Source organism: Acinonyx jubatus, chromosome A1 (genome assembly GCF_027475565.1).
Source record: "Acinonyx jubatus isolate Ajub_Pintada_27869175 chromosome A1, VMU_Ajub_asm_v1.0, whole genome shotgun sequence".
Classification (NCBI taxonomy): Eukaryota; Metazoa; Chordata; class Mammalia; order Carnivora; family Felidae; genus Acinonyx; species Acinonyx jubatus.
In genome coordinates this window covers 167,390,619-167,406,716 of record NC_069380.1, presented here as the reverse complement: position 1 = coordinate 167,406,716, position 16,098 = coordinate 167,390,619, and the positions used below count along the sequence as shown (strand labels likewise).

At 37.5% G+C, this 16,098-nt stretch overlaps 1 protein-coding gene across 1 annotated transcript in view; it reads right to left on the bottom strand.

Annotated features, from left to right (window-relative positions):
• The window catches only part of MAN2A1 (mannosidase alpha class 2A member 1), a 164,825-nt gene that overhangs the window by 117,488 nt on the left and 31,239 nt on the right, over positions 1 to 16,098 (bottom strand). The window contains exon 4 of the mRNA XM_015073009.3: positions 6,197 to 6,368. Coding sequence (XP_014928495.1) covers positions 6,197 to 6,368 — 172 coding nt within the window. The remainder of the gene's footprint in view (positions 1 to 6,196; positions 6,369 to 16,098) is intronic.

Below are 16,098 nucleotides of genomic sequence, written 5' to 3'. Positions count from 1 at the left end.
AGGGAAGCTGGTCAAGACTCTGGTAAACACACAAACTATTCTAGGTTCTTACAACTCATGGGGCTTCTTCACTGAACACCAGTCTCAACAGCAGGAGCACATACACTGTAAAAACTGTGTTAATGTCTCAGAGCTCAGAGAGGAAAAATGAATATGTAATATGCTGGGTGCTAGTCAAAGGAAATGCTAAGGCTAATGTTTCAGCTGCTTGACTCTGAATAAGGATTCACATTTTGATGTATTATAAACATCATGCAGTATTTAACTGCATTTAGCCGAAAAATATTCAAATATGAAGCCTAAAAAGTAAAAAGAATGTTAACATACTAGTCATTTTCAAAAATAAAACAAGCATAGACAGAAAATGTGCTGATTATTTAACAGGAGACAGTTTCTTTTAAATGCACTGGCTATGTGTTACAAGTAGGCACCGTGACTATAATTGATTAAATTACACTGAATCACACACACAAAATAAAAAAGCTAGATGTTGTTTGCATGGATCTCCTTTAGTTAACTAGATTCTCATTTTTAAAAGCATGGAGCTGAATACTGCTGCCACAGGGGGTAAGAATCAAACAAGTCACTGCTAGAATAGATTATGGGATCATTTGAGTTATGTTTCTGTTAAGTTTCCACAATCAATTGGTATTCTTCAGGGACAATAAAAGCTTACATGGAACTCTGCTGGAATTAACAGGTTCTGTTCTGCAACAGCTAGCTTGCAAATTTAGGTACAGACATATAATCCATAGACTCATCTTCAAAAAGGAAAAAATAAACCATTGCATAAGCCTTATACTAGCAGTAAAAAAAAAAAAATCTGTCACTACTGCCAGTTGGGACAAGCTCAGAATTTTAAATAATGAGAGCACACCTATGTATTTACTAACTTTTCCCAAAAAAAAAAATGCATTCAGGCAAGGAGAATTAAGAATGTTATGTTTAAGTAAATAGGAAAAAGAAAATGCTATTTCCACAGATAAATGTAATAAATGAGTAAAAGTGAATGATTATAACAAGAAGGGAGAAAACTGTGCCAAAGCTTGACCAGAAATAAAACTCGTTTGCCCTATTGTTGCCATAAAGCAATACATTCTTCAAGCAAAATGATATCATTAAGATCAGGCCTATATTCCAGAATATTTCCCATTGCCAAAACAGCATCTCTCAGAGGAAGGTTAAGACAAAAGACTGAACATTAGATTCTAATGTGCATTCCCACTCCCAACATCTTACCATTCTCTCTTCTTAGTATTAGGTTGAATCACGTGAAACTGACATTTTCGTACATCAAAAATGGTACAATTTTGGCAATATCATACAGTTCAACCTAACTAAAATGGCCAAGAGAAAAGAAAAAGGGATAGAAACTTGCATCCAGATAGAATCAGGTAAAGGGGACTACCCTCATGCCATAAAACTGGTGGCATTTCTGACATACTGTGGAGGTGAAAGAAAGAATTCAAGTGTGAAAGAAAGAATTCAAGTACAGACTTGCAATTGCCCTGCAAGAGAAACCAACGAGGAGTCCCGAATCATGAAGAGAAAAGACTCAGAGAGAAATGGGCAACAGCCCCTAAGTTGGAGGGCCAAGGACTGAAGCAAAGCTGAATCCTGGGACAGACACTAATCACAGTCTTCATGCTTCTCTCTTTGGGCTCTTCCTACAGAAGTCTCTCCACCCCAAGGTCTTTACTGCTACAGAGGATGGCTCCCTAATACAGCCACACTGGGAGGAACCAAGCATGGCCTCACCTTACCAAAAGCAGCAGGCAGCAAGCCCAGTTTCCTTCAGACTTGGCTGGACTCTTCCCTACACTCTTATGAAGCAGAACCTTCAGACAGGCCAAAGCTCTTACTTGGCTTACAGGTCATATTAAAAAAAAAAAAATGCTACATGAAGAAAGCCAACCCTGGGCTGCGCAAAGAGCAGACACTTCATAAATTTCTCCATCTTCCCACAGTCCCAGCTCGTCTCTTCCCCTCGGCTAGTGTTGCTCACATCAAGGACATATTTTCCAGCTGCTGGGCCCCTGATGCTCATGCAGCCTTTCAGAATCCAGCTCTCCAACAAAGGATATGAGCAGGGGGAAATACATCAGCTAGCTTTCTTGTTTGCAAGCAACACCTGCTGGCTCTGGAGAGCAACTGCATTGAGAGACTCTCCTGGGCACGCAAAACCAAGGACTAAAAGTCCAGCCTTAACGAAGGGCTGGAAGAAAATGAGAGGCCGTTCTACAGGGATCACAGGGACCATGTCACGGATGGGAAGAGTCTTGGGAATGCACCAGTGCCGTGAGGGATGGCCTGCAACCTTCCCTCCGTGTCTGCTTCCCCTGCTTCCATCTGTCACACTGGCTTCACTCTCTGAAGATTCAGACCCTAGGAAATATTATACTGATCAGCTGAGCTCAGGTCATAGCTGGTCTGTCTGACCTGAGGCAGGAAGATGGAGAATCTGACTTACGTGTGTGACAGACCATTTCCCAAAAGGAAACCAGGTGGAATGGATGCCGGCCAGCCATTTTAACCAACACCCACCACAAGGAAACAAAGTAGTCAGAACAGGAAGGAACTGGAAGCCTGCTACACTCTCTGTTTTGGGACAAATTCCAGGTGTGGACACATCTGTTATTGCTCAAGGATGAGTAAAAAGGAGGAAAATACTTGGACTTACAGGGTGCAATGTAAAGAATGCAGAAGGGCAAAAAACAAAAACAGTTAAAACCAAGCAGTCAAAGCCAGAAAAGAACACCTTCCATACCACAAAGAACTGAACCTGAGAGAGGAAAAAAAGAAACCTTAAGAAAAATCTCCCAAACACAGGAAATATAACAAAGAAATAAAAAATGCACGTGCAGAAGACTCAGTAACCAGAAAATTTAATCCTAAAACAAAGGAAATAAAAACAGTAAGTAATAAGAGCAGAAAACATAAACTGAAGACGTCTGAATTGATATATGGAAAAGTTAATAGTAAGTTATACACATACCTAGATACATGGTGAAAGTTTAGAATTTTATGGATAAAACTTTTAAAATCCTAAAAACATCTGAGCAGGGAAGTGATGGGGGGGAGGGCGGGGAAGGTTAACTTCACTGAAGCAACACATTAAAAAGTTTTTTTTAATAAAACATTTATTTTATAGTTAAATGCTTTTATTAAAAGATGAAGACTAGGGGTGCCTGGGTGGCTCAGTCGGTTAAGCGTCTGACTCTCGATGTCGGCTCAGGGCACAATCTCACAGTTCAGGAGATCGAGACCCATGTTAGGCTCCGCACTGACAGTGCAGAGCCTGCTTGGGATTCTCTCTCTCTCCCTCTCTCTCTGTCCCTCTCCTGTGCACACACATGCACGCTCTCTCAAAATAAATAAATAAATAAATAAACATTACAAAAAATAAGATGAAGACTCTCATGATGACTTCAAAACTAAAAACTATATTCAGTGTCCAAGAGAAATACTCAGAGTGACAAATAAAAGTTAAAGTAACAAGAGCTTTCAATAGTTATTAAGGACTTAGAATATGCCAGGCATTGTCCTAAGCATTTATTTCTATTCATCCAATCCTTGAAAAAAACCAAAAGAGGTCTCAATATTATCCCCACTTGACAAATGAAGAAAATAAGGCTCACAAAAGTTAAGTAATATGCCCAAAGGTCACACAGTAGATGGGAGTGCCAGGACTTGAATCCAGGTAGCCTCATTCCAGTGACCAGCCATTTGAACTACCACTCTAAATTGCCTGTTTTTAAGGAAAAAGGGCAGCACAAATCAGGTAAATCTAAACAACTACAAGTGACTGGTAGTAATAGCACTTTAGTTCTTAAATGGAGAAAAGATAGTTATTTGTCAGTGGTGAAAGATACAATTTACAATCAAGAAGAAAGAAATACTCAGCCCAAGAGTACCCAAACCTCATAGTAACTGGCCCACAGTAGGTGTTCAGAAAGAGCTGTAGAATGAATAAACAAATGAGCTAATAAGCCAACAAAAGATCAGGCATGAACCCTTAGGTACTGAATTTGAAAAATAAAACACCTAAAATAAAAGGAAGCTGACAGGGGAACAGTGGCAAAAAATAGGTATAGTTCCTTACGTGAAAAATTTTTTGTTTCAAAAACAAAAATGTGTTCCAAAGTGATTGATTAGGGAACAAATTTTGTATTGCTTAAGTGAAATTTTGTCCCTGAGAAACAGTAAGTGAAGGAGGCATAAAACTGCACCTAGCTGAACCCATTCACATAGGAATACGTAACTCTCTCTCTCTCTCTCTCTCTCTCTCCAAGGTCTACCAGCTACCTCAGTCCACTGTCTTCATACCCATGCACATATGCTGAACAACTTTTGATCAGATTTCAGATAACTCACTTTCTACCACTTTGCACCAACTCACAACGTGTACCCTTGCTGACCCCCATGTCCACAAGCAAGCTTTACGTCTTTTATTGTAGCATTATGTATTTCTTAATCATCTAACATACATAAAACTCTACTAGCATCTTTATTAGGTTCCCATCTTTTGTGTGTACATGTCACTAACAAAGTTTTTGAGTGCTGCACCCTATCAAAAAAAGTCTGATGGATAATGATAGAAAACCAATTCCCTCCAAATTATCTTTAAATGTTTACATCAATTTCCATCAAAACCCCCTTTTTTTTTTCCTTCGGTAGGGCAGGAAGATTTTAATAATTAATTCTAAAACTCTTTGGGAAAATGAAGTGGTCACTCATTAGAAGAATTTTTCAGTAAAGAAAGGAGATTTTTAACTGTCAATGAAGCATATCAAACCACAATTGCAAACAGAAAAGTCCATGAAAGAGGTCAGGAAGCCCAGAAATCAGCGCATATTTAAAGACAATAAAGATGGCACATCAAATCAGTAGGAAAAAACCGGGACATTTTAGATCTTAGGAAAGCGGCAGAGCACAGCATGGGAGGGAAACCTGTGGGGCTGGACAGGCTGCACCAGATAGCACACCAGCACGGCACGTCCCAGCTGAGTGACCCTGGACGACCAGTGTCTCTATCTGTAAAATGAGGACAGTCATTGTACCTACTTCACAGGACCGCTGCAAGGATTATCCGTTATCATTTGTGAAGTATCAGAACAGGTGCTAAAACAGTGAGCGCTGTACATGTGATACTAAATAAAAGAAAGCAATGCATGCTAAGATAATCTTTATACTCTTGGGAGCAGAGAGGAGGGAGGCAGGGGAACAGAACCTCCCACCATACCATATTAAAAAGATAAATTTCAGGGTTTTAAAAAGTGAATGATAAAAAGTTAAACTGGGTGGAAAAAAAGGACTCTTCCTCTGATCTCTAGATTGGGAAAAACCTTTTAAAATATGACAGTAAAGCTATTAAGAAAACAGATTGATATGTTTGATTACAATAAAATGTTTAAAGCATGTATATGAAATGCTAAGATTTAAGAAAATAACTTGAGAAAAAATAAGGGTTAACGCATGTGTGTACAAACTTACAAATCAGTAAGAAGAAAAGTATACCATCAAGCAATTCACAAAAAACTTTGCCTGTACATATGAGAAAGTACATAACATTATCAGTAATCAAATTTTCAAATTAAAATATTTCAGCCACCATCAGGGCACCTGGGTGGCTCACTGGGCTCAGGTCATGATCTCACGGTTCATGAGTTTGAGCCTCGCATGAGGCTCTGTGCTGACAGCTCAGAGCCTGGAGCCTGCTTCGGATTCTGTGTCTCCCTCTCTCTCTGACCCTCCCCCGCTCACCTTCTCTCTCACTCTCTCTTAAAGATGAATAAACCTTAAAAAAATTTTTAAATATTTCAACCACAAAATTGGTCAAAGTTTTAGAAAAAAGTATATTGGTGGCCAAAAGGCAGAGACACTGGTACATGGAAACAATCTTTCCAGGGGTCACTTTGATTATATGCTTCAAAAAGCATTTAAAATATTAAGCCCCTTTGACCTAGTAATTCAATTTCTGGGACAGAGTTGGAACATTAGGATTTCAATAGAACAGTTTCAGGTCACTTTTCCACAGATGAAGCAGAATCAAAGAAAAAAAAGATTTGGAGAAATATTTTAAGTTTCAGATAGAAGGCTAAGAATTTTCATCCTCTAAAAATTCAACACGTGTTTCACTGTATAATTAATTAATATTACCAAATTGCAAAAAAAAAAAAAAAATCTTGAAACAAACCTTTTAACAGCATCCTTCTTCGGCTTATCTATAGTATCCCACCACTTTGAAAGGTAAGAAATCTCAGACCACATAAATTTCCTCCGTGAGTCTTCTTTCAGCTTGATGACCATGTTATTAAAAATATACTGAGTCATCTCTCTAAAGTAGTCATCAAAAGTCTTCAACCAACCTAAATCAAAACACAAATATACAACAAAGGTCTGATTCATATGTCTGATTTCAACTCAGTCACATTCCATTACATGACCTTTGGATGCCCTTAGATGTTTCATTCATATGAAGACACATTTACAAATTTCACAAATATTTCAAGTAGTGAATTTCAAGTAGTGAAATTCCATTTGAATGCACATGACACTCAAAAAGACACTAATGCTACAGTAACAAAAATACCCTGAAATCTGTACAAAGTCAGAAAGAAATGAGAAAAATGAGACAAATGACCTGAGGAAAAAAAGCATTTATTTATGCATGATAATTATAGTACCTGATTCGATTATGTATAATTTATCTCTAATGTAAGGAATTTGTCTTCATTTTAAAAATCTGAACAGCGTTAACAAGTTGGCAGTACTGTTCTCATCATATGGAATTAAGAGTGTATCCTTTCATACCACATCTGAAATTCTCTCCCCATTTTAGTAAGTGAAACTAAGAAAATCGTAAGTACAAACTATATCTAAAAGCCAGCAGCGAAGCAATAAGGTAATTAACAGCACTATTATGAATACAGAGAAGTAGAATTCTGCCAAGCACAGGCATTAGTTTCCAAAGGCTGCAAATTACTCCATTTTTTGGAAGCACAGACTGACACTAACAAAACAACACAAGTGTATATGAAGTCTTTTTCAAAAGAAAATTGTACATGTTAATGACTTAATTCTACGACTTTTCCTCCTTCTCAAATACCCTGGAAACTTTATCTAAAGATATTTGCAATTTCACTATAAAGAAACCTTTTTAACAAGACCCACAAGTCTAAGCATAGCCCTACCTAGCAGAGTATTAAAGCAACATGATAAGCGGCTGAGGCATACACAGTTACCAATTCTATCTACTAGCCAAGTGGATCCTCCAAGAACAACCTCTTATCTATGAAATCTTACAGAGATAGAGGTGTTCTATATATCCAGGCTAAACTACCACTCTATTTATTTCCAAAACTCAAACATGTGGGAGGACTAAAATATAAGGAGTCAACTGGTTATTTCTTTTGTCTAGAATTAAGTTAATATTTGAAGTACAGTATACTGACTGAAAAAAAATGAAAATCTGCTAGGGCAGAGAAGACAATACAAGTATTTTGACAATACAAGCATGAGCTTCTGAAAAGGGCATTGCTACTCTGACTGTATTTCTCCCTTCTGCTTTAACTAAAATCTATCGATCTATTCATTCTAGAGTTATTTACTGAGCATGTACAAAGCGACAAGTATGAAACTAGAAGCCAAACAGGAAGGCAGTGGAAAATTGTCTTTACAGGACTTTCTTGATCTGGGGCACTTTCAAGTCACCAAAGAAGGGTACCTGGATAATTCAACTTTTCCATGCTAAAAAGCCTGCACCTATAGAAAATTCAAAGATATCTCATGAAACAATGGTCTGCAAAGAATCCCATCTTGCTTGAGGAAGGTACAAACCTGGACTCCTGTCCCAGCGCATGAAGCCAAGATCCACATCTGGATTCCCAGGGACAGGCAAAGAAAATCCAACCTACCCCTAAATGGGAATGTTCAAACTTTCTGCTGACCATGCCAAGAGAAAAAAACATCAAGTGCTCAGACATGAGCCCAGGATATAATATAGCACTTGATAAAGATTAGTTGCTATCGTCGTCATCATCATCATCATCATCATCATCATCATCATCATGTTTTTAATTGCCCCGTCCCCATCTCTATAATTGAAGCAGGTAAAAAGGAAATAAAAGATATTTTTAACATGTAAGTTTTGAAAAGGATACCTTTATTTAGAATGTTTACACAAATTGTTCCACGTCTTAAACATACTGGTTACCCAAAATTATTGTTTGCAAAGAATTAATTCTATGCCCATTGTAGGCTGAATTGTGTCCCCTCAACATGCCTACGTTGAAATCCTAAACCTTAGTACCTCAGAATGTAACTATATCTGGAGACAGGGTCTTTAAAGAGGTGATTAAGGTATAATAAAGTCATGAGGGTGTGCCCCACTCCAATATGCCCTTGTAAGGACAAGCAGATAGACACAGACACACACAGAGGAAAGATAGAGGAGAGAGACCTTCAGAAGAAACCAGCACTGCCAACTCCTCGATTTTGGACTTGCAGCTTCCAGAACTGTAAGGAAATAAGCCACCCAGTCTGCAGAACTTTGGTATGGCAGCCCTAGTAAACTCATATAGTCCTAGAAAAAAATGAGTGCTGCTACCATCCCAAAAATAAAGAATGCAATGTGGGAAGAATTTTTATTTTACTAAGCACCGTCATAATATCTAATTGAATATATAAAGTACCTCCATATTGCAAGACTGAACTGAAATCAAATGCACGTAAGTGACAACAATTTCTGCCCCATGCTATTATTACTCTATATGTGCAGTAAGAACCACGTAAATTATTGAAATGGCTCTATGAGAACTACCGTCTTTAAGGCAACACTCACAACTTTTACCTACATTTTTAACAAAGATCAAAACTAAGCCCTAATCATTTGGCTACTTACTCAGTAAAAGAACTATGAACAATGGAATGACTCCAAAATTAACAACAAAACTCTAGTAACCTAACACAGAAAATGAATGTAGAAGAAATCATCTTTATGAAGATGAATAAGTAACAAGTTTTTTTTTTAAGTACAATTACTTGTTTTCATCAGTTATAATTTATTATTAGCTAAGGCCCTTTCAAAGAATAGTTTATCATTGGAGTTGTCATAAAGGAATCACAGTGACTGATTAATCCATTTTGCCTTCGACACTTCATTTGCCCTTCAACAATCATGCAGGATATATGTCAAAGATATTTACATGAGCCAAAGTACATGCTCAGAGATGTCAACTTAAAAGGCTTCCATAAAGCTCATCTATAATAGACATTAATATCACTACAATATAGCACAATTAATGAAGAATGAACTAAAAGATAGCCTCTTGCAGCTTTCAATATTGAGTAATCTAACAGTAAATTAGCTTTTATTGCTCTTATACAATAGAGTAATCAAGTATTCCCTTTTACACTGAATTGGCTATTTCTTTCCTTAAATTACTGTAAAACTACAACTGTATATTAACATGAGACCAATCAGAAGGATAGTATTTTATGAAAAGTTGTATGGGATGAATTTTTGTGATATAAAATTAGATTCCCACCTCTGGATTTAATAATCTTAGGACATTGAGTTGCAAACTGATTTACTTAAGTGGTCAATTCACAGCCTTTTTCTTTCCCTTGAATACACTTGGAAATTGAACCAGGGCTAGAACAGCACACAGAAAACCTTTCCATTTACTGTTTTCCACTCTAACAACACTCTAACCCATAAAACAGCTAATCACTATTTTTAAGTAAGTGAGGAAATATCTGCAACAAAGAATACACAATTAGAAGTTCTGTAAAGGATGAATAACTCTAAATTTGCTCTATTTTATCATAAAAAGTTAAGTTCTAGAGATGCCTGGGTGGTTCAGTCGGTTAAGTGCCAACTCTGGACTTTGGCTCAGGTCATGATCTCCCATTCCTGAGTTCAAGTCTTGTGTCAGGTTTGGGATTCTCTCTCCCCTCTCTCTCTGCCCCTCCCCCACCCACTTGCACACGCACAAGAGCGTGCACATGCGCTCTATCTCTCAAAATAAAGAAATAAAACTTGAAAGAATTTAATTTCTATAATATAAAGCCTAGTAATGTTGAAAGCTCTACTGCTTATTTTTAATGTGCATGAACAATTAAGCACTTAGCGACTGTTCGCTGACAAACCACCATTTTTAGAAATTTGACTCCTGATCTAGCTTTGTAGTCTGAAGACTTTGCGGCAATTTCATCCTCTGGAGGAACACTTAGTTTTATTTGGTTCAAGGGCATACACAGCACTGATTTAGGACCTGGGCAAGGGTATCTCACCCTGAGCCCTGGACTTGAGGGATCTTCCTATTCTTCCTCTGACCACATCCCTTTCACAAGGCAAAGAAAGAACTGCCCATCCAGAGCCCGCCTTGACCTACCCTCCTAAGCACCATGACCCAGGAATGTGTCCAAATAGCCCCAAGCCAGTTTCTAGAGCCCAGAAGGGGCCTTCTATATGTCTTTCTAAAGGACAGTTGACCTGGAGGTGGTAATCTCTGGAGCCTGAGCAATGGCCAGGGGGATACAGTTTGCAGGGATGTGGGAAAAGTGCTGGCGTGTCTGTGCATCTGTGAGCAAAGCCCCTCCTGGTTTAGGACAGGGCCATTTCTGGGGAAGGAGGTTGGGCTGCCCCACAGGCTGGCTTTTCCCACACAAACTCAACACATTCCAGTGGGGAACTGGAGCCCCAGCAATCTCAACCCACATGTGGCCTTCCTGATAACTGTGCTATTCCTCAAGGTAGGAGGAAAAGACCTATTCTACTTATCATGTATCAGTTTGATTTATAACTTTCAAATGTTTACACAAAGGGTCTGAAGGCATCCACATACTTTTACACCAAATCCTACAAATTTGGGAACCTACAACCTGAACTCCCAACCAGTCAATTCTCATGAATCTAGCACCTGGTATGAAGACTACACCATCAAGAGTTGAATAAGTACATGATAGATGAGTGAAATGTATAGCCAAAAGAATAGGGGGAAAAGGGTATATAGAGTATAAATACAAATTTATTACTTCAACTAGAAATGAAACAAAAAGGAAAAGACACCACACACACACACACACACACACACACACAATTAGCTCTAACATAGCCACTGTCTGTTCTGCTAACCTAATCATCTTTGATCAATATCTTTAAGTTACTAGCTTATATTTAAAAAGGCTCTGTCAGCCCCAAGATGATTTAAAAGATGCACCCCAAAGAAGTCATGCCCCTCAAATCATTGTTACACTGTTGTGGTTTCCACTACTATGACAATTATTTTTTAATGACTACATTAATTCTACTCAGTTAAGTAGGTACCAACTGTTAAGAAAAGATAATAAATCTTGCATGAAAAATAATTATAACAAGATAATAAACATTTAAAAACTGCAACTTAAGCTTCATGTTACTTCCATTTTAACATAGTATTCTCTAATTTAAAAATAAGTACAAAGAGGATTCATAAAACAAGAAAGCTTCTTTATTTTAATAATGAAGTCATCGTCTACCAACAAATGATCAACAGGCTTCTTCCATCACTTGTCAAATCCTTCCATATTTGATTGTAACATCCAGTCTTACACTTAAGACATTGCATACCATGTTAATTGGTATTATCATAACTCAAACAATAAACTGTGAGTTTTAATTAATGTCCTGTTCTAGTTTATCCATTCACACACAAATCAAACATCTAATAAGACAAAGCAAAAAAGCTAATAAATGAAAACAGATTCTACAGTAAAAATAAGAACAAAATGCTATGGGAATAAAGAAGTGATAAATTCCTAGCTGAAGGACAGAAGATTCTTAGAACAGTCATCGTGTGGATAGAGGGAAAAGGGGGTAGATCCCAAATAGAAGCAAGAGCATATGGAAAAGACACTAAGCCATGAAGTCCTGTGTCAATCTCAGGGAGAAGGCAGCCAGGTGTGGCTGTATCGGAGCTTACATGGTGGAGGTACAGTGAGAAATACAAACAGAAGCGGGGGCAGACCACTGAAAATCTTCTGAGCCATTCTTGTTTCTTAGTGAAGGAAGTTAACGTCTTCTGTGTTTTCAAAAATGACTACTGTGAGCGTAAAAGATATACTTCAGTGTACAAGACAAACAGGAAATGAGGCCACTGCACAAGTTCTGCTAGAAAATGGTTCTGGAAATAGAAATAAGAGGCCAATGAGGCAAAATGAAGAGCATATGTTAGCTGACTAAAGTTTCCAAGACAGAGTAGAGAGAGTCAAAGATGAAGCTGAGGTTTTCCAAAGACCTAAACCTGCTGAATCCTACAAATGCTTCTGAACTCAAGTTTCCAGAATAACCTCACCTTTTTTCCAGGTGATTCAGTGTCATCTAATAGATTTCAAAGCATATCAGCTTCACTTCCACTAAGGTGTTTGAGATACAGCACTTTTTGAGCCAGTGTAAGATGCTGTCACTGGTAATTCTATCCCACACCACAGGAACCATCTGCATCACTGTTAGGAGAGCTGGAGTTTTGTTCATCCTGCAGCTGTAATATGCACAATGTCCAATTGTGATCCTTTACTCTATTGCTTTTCTAAATGTCCTTTAAAAGACCTGTGTACCTTGATATGTGACACCTGCAATTATGAGATCAACCTCCACAATAACTTCTAAATCTGTGCTAAAGTTACTTCCCTCCTTTGTTAAGGATTCTATCCATGAGCATCATCAATTCACACGGAGCAGGACACTTCAGGCCTACTAAGTCTTCCCCAAACAGAGCATAGTGGTTTGAAATAATGAGACAGGTCTATAATATGAGAGACATCCTTAGAAGTAAAAGTAACAGTGACTTCCTTCAAGGAGTTACTCTTAGTGTACATGAGGTTATTTAGCCTTATGAGCAGGCAAATACTGGGCATATAATCAAAGTTTCTAAAAGAAACCATTTAAAAGCTGGAAAATACTGCTTCCAAATTACTTTCTGACTGTAAAATATGTAGCAATGAGGAAAACCACTCACCATCTCATGGACTCAAGTAGTATTTAAGGACAGAGACATCCATTTCAGTAAAGACAGACCAGAAGGAAAAAAGAAAAAAAAAAAAAGATGAGGAACAGTGTGGTGAGGTGTCTACTCTTCCAAGATAGTTCATAAAATGTTTTTTATCATTAAAAATACTAAAGTAGATGACATTGGCTTGGAAACACTTAAAAGACCTTCCTCCTGGAAGCTTTGCCTGTGGGTTTCAGAAGTATTACCTTCAAGAGACAGTATTAAGTAATGGTTGTAAGTCCTAATTCCAGAGCCAGACGGCTTGGGTTAAAGCCCAGCCCTGACACGAACACATTACCTGGACTCTCTTCTGCCTTAGTTTTCTCATTTGTGAAATGAGGGTAATAACAGGACTTTTGTCATGAAGTTGCTAAGAGCAGTAATGGATTTAATACATGTAAAGTACCTAGAATAGTGCCTGAAACATAGTAAAGTCCCATAAGTATTAGCAATCATTTATATAACTGGTGCAGTGGTGAGCTCTGAAGCATCAGACTCAAAAGACAGACAAAAGTAACCAAAATAGGAGAATGGGGACATGTGTGACAATCACCTGCATCTCTAGGTAATACCTGATACATGTGCTCCTAAAGAATGCAGTCCAGTTAGAGCCCCAATGGACTTTTCCCCTCTAAAACAGAACCTCAATATACCAACTCTAGAGATCTCTTAAAAAGATAATTCTAAAGAGCCATGTAAATATTCAACTCGTAATGCCAACATTTTCTTAATTAATATTACCAGATAAAATAGAGGATGCCAAGTTAAATTTGAATTTCAGATAAATAATGAATAAATGTTTACTATAAGTGAATCCCATATGAGATCTGCAAGACATATATACTAAAAAAACTATCCACTGTTTACTGGAAATGTAAACATTTTTTAAGCCAAATCTGGCAATGCTATTAACAACCCAAAGTTCAGATAAATGTGCTGAATTAGCTAATGCCCATAAAGCAAGAAAATCATTTGAACTAAGTAACATATCTTGAGAGGCAGCATAGTAAATGGAAAGAGCACAGACCTCAGAATCAGGCAAATCTGGGCTTTAATTGCCATCCTGTGCCAATGTCTAACTGATGGATCTTGAACAAATTAGTATACCTGCTTAGTCTCACTGTCCTCACCTGGTAAATGATGTGTGATTTACTGGTGTTGAGGGTTGCAGAATGTATTACACAAACTAATGTAAGATACACAATGAATACCAGTTCTCACTCCATTCTTCCTCATACTATCTTAGCTCCAGAAATTCAAATTTCCCACCACAGTAGCCAAAACCAAAGAATTCACTTCATCTCTCAATCACTAACCAGAACAAAGGACTCCCCAAACTGTCCACAAACTTCCCCTCTCCTCACCATCTCCTTCTATTCAGCAGGTTCCTTTGGAAGCCAGAGTTCCAAGTCCCCCCTGCTTTCGCCCACCCGGGCATTACCCAACTGTGGGGGGACCACAGCTCTTCTCTTATGACTGTTCTTAACAATATTTTGTTAAGAATATTTGTTAAGAATAACAGAGAAGCTTTAAAAATAACATTACACAGTGATTTCCCCATGTTTTTGTTCTTTTGCTTTTTAAGAATAATAGCACATAAACTCATTTCAAATTATAATACAGTACTAAATGCAAAATTCTGTTTTTCAATTTGCCATAAAAGAAAGTCAAAAAATTCTACTCATTCATTTGAATCAATAAAAACTCTGTAAAAGAACTGCAAATGCACAAAAGAAAATTATTTTCCAGTGTGACTCTTGTACCTAGGTCTCCCTTCTATTTGGAGTCAGACCACATGGGGGATTATTTTCTAATGTTCATTTTACAAATTGCTTAACTAACAATATGCTGTCCAACTTTCCATTTAGTACACCTTATCTTCTCTCTACACACTGCGATTTCTTTGAAGGAAAATTAACTAAACATTTCAGCAGTTTAAGTAGTGGGAAGCAAAGAATTAAGATTGTAGATACAAAGGTGCTGTAATTGTGTTTTAATCAGCTTATTAAATATAACATGAACATGTATCAATCAACTAACATTTAATTTCATGGTCTGTGATTCAAAACTTTTTAAAAGCGTAACAGGACAAACTTATCAGCACTGACTTAACAATTCCCTTCCAATTTTGTTTTAACTCATGTAAACCATATAAAATATATGACAACTGTTACATGTCCTCATGGGCTGGAAGAAGACATAATTAGAAATTTATTAAAATATAAACATAATTTGAAATTTATCTGTCTTATGAGATATCAGAACATGGTCCAAAAAAGAAAAATATCTACATATATAAAAACACAACAACATAATTCTTTTTCTTTAACATAATTCTTAAAGTTAGGGAAAATACAGGAATCTTTTAAAAATCAATTTCAGTACTTCTATCCCCAACAGACAAAACTCCACCAATGAAACAAACTACCGAGCTAAAGTTTTAAATTGTTGCTGTAAGAAAATGCAAACAAGTCTCTATAAATCTCATTTAGAAAGTAAACCGCCTAATTGCACATTCATTTAGGCGTATTCCACAAAGATTTCCTGCTACAGAGTCACATTTGGACTTGGAATGTTTGTGCACATACTTCTCTCTATTCCTCAACTGAAAGTGTGGTTCTTCCTGATCTGAATGATTTGGCTTGTCACAGAACAATTTAGTTTACCTAAATTCTACTTTTGTTAAGGAGTGGTGAAATTTTTTTATTTTTTTTAATCTTTTTTTTGAGAGAGAGAGAGAGGGAGAGAGAGAGAGACGGAATGCAAGCAGGGGAGGAACAGAGAGAGAGACACACACACAGAATCCAAAGTGGGCTCCAGGCTCTGAGCTGTCCGCACAAACCCCAACGCGGGGCTTAAACTCATGAACCGTGAGATCGTGACCTGGGCTGAAGTCGGACACTTAACCAATTGAGCCACCCAGGGACCCCGGAGCGGTGAAAATTATTTAAAAAGTCAGTGGGTTCTGTTCTCTAGCATTTTGCTTTGTAGCCAAAAAAAAAATCGCTGTAGTTTTAAAAGGTCTGTGTCTGACCATTATTTTTTCCTCAAGTGGAGGAGGGCC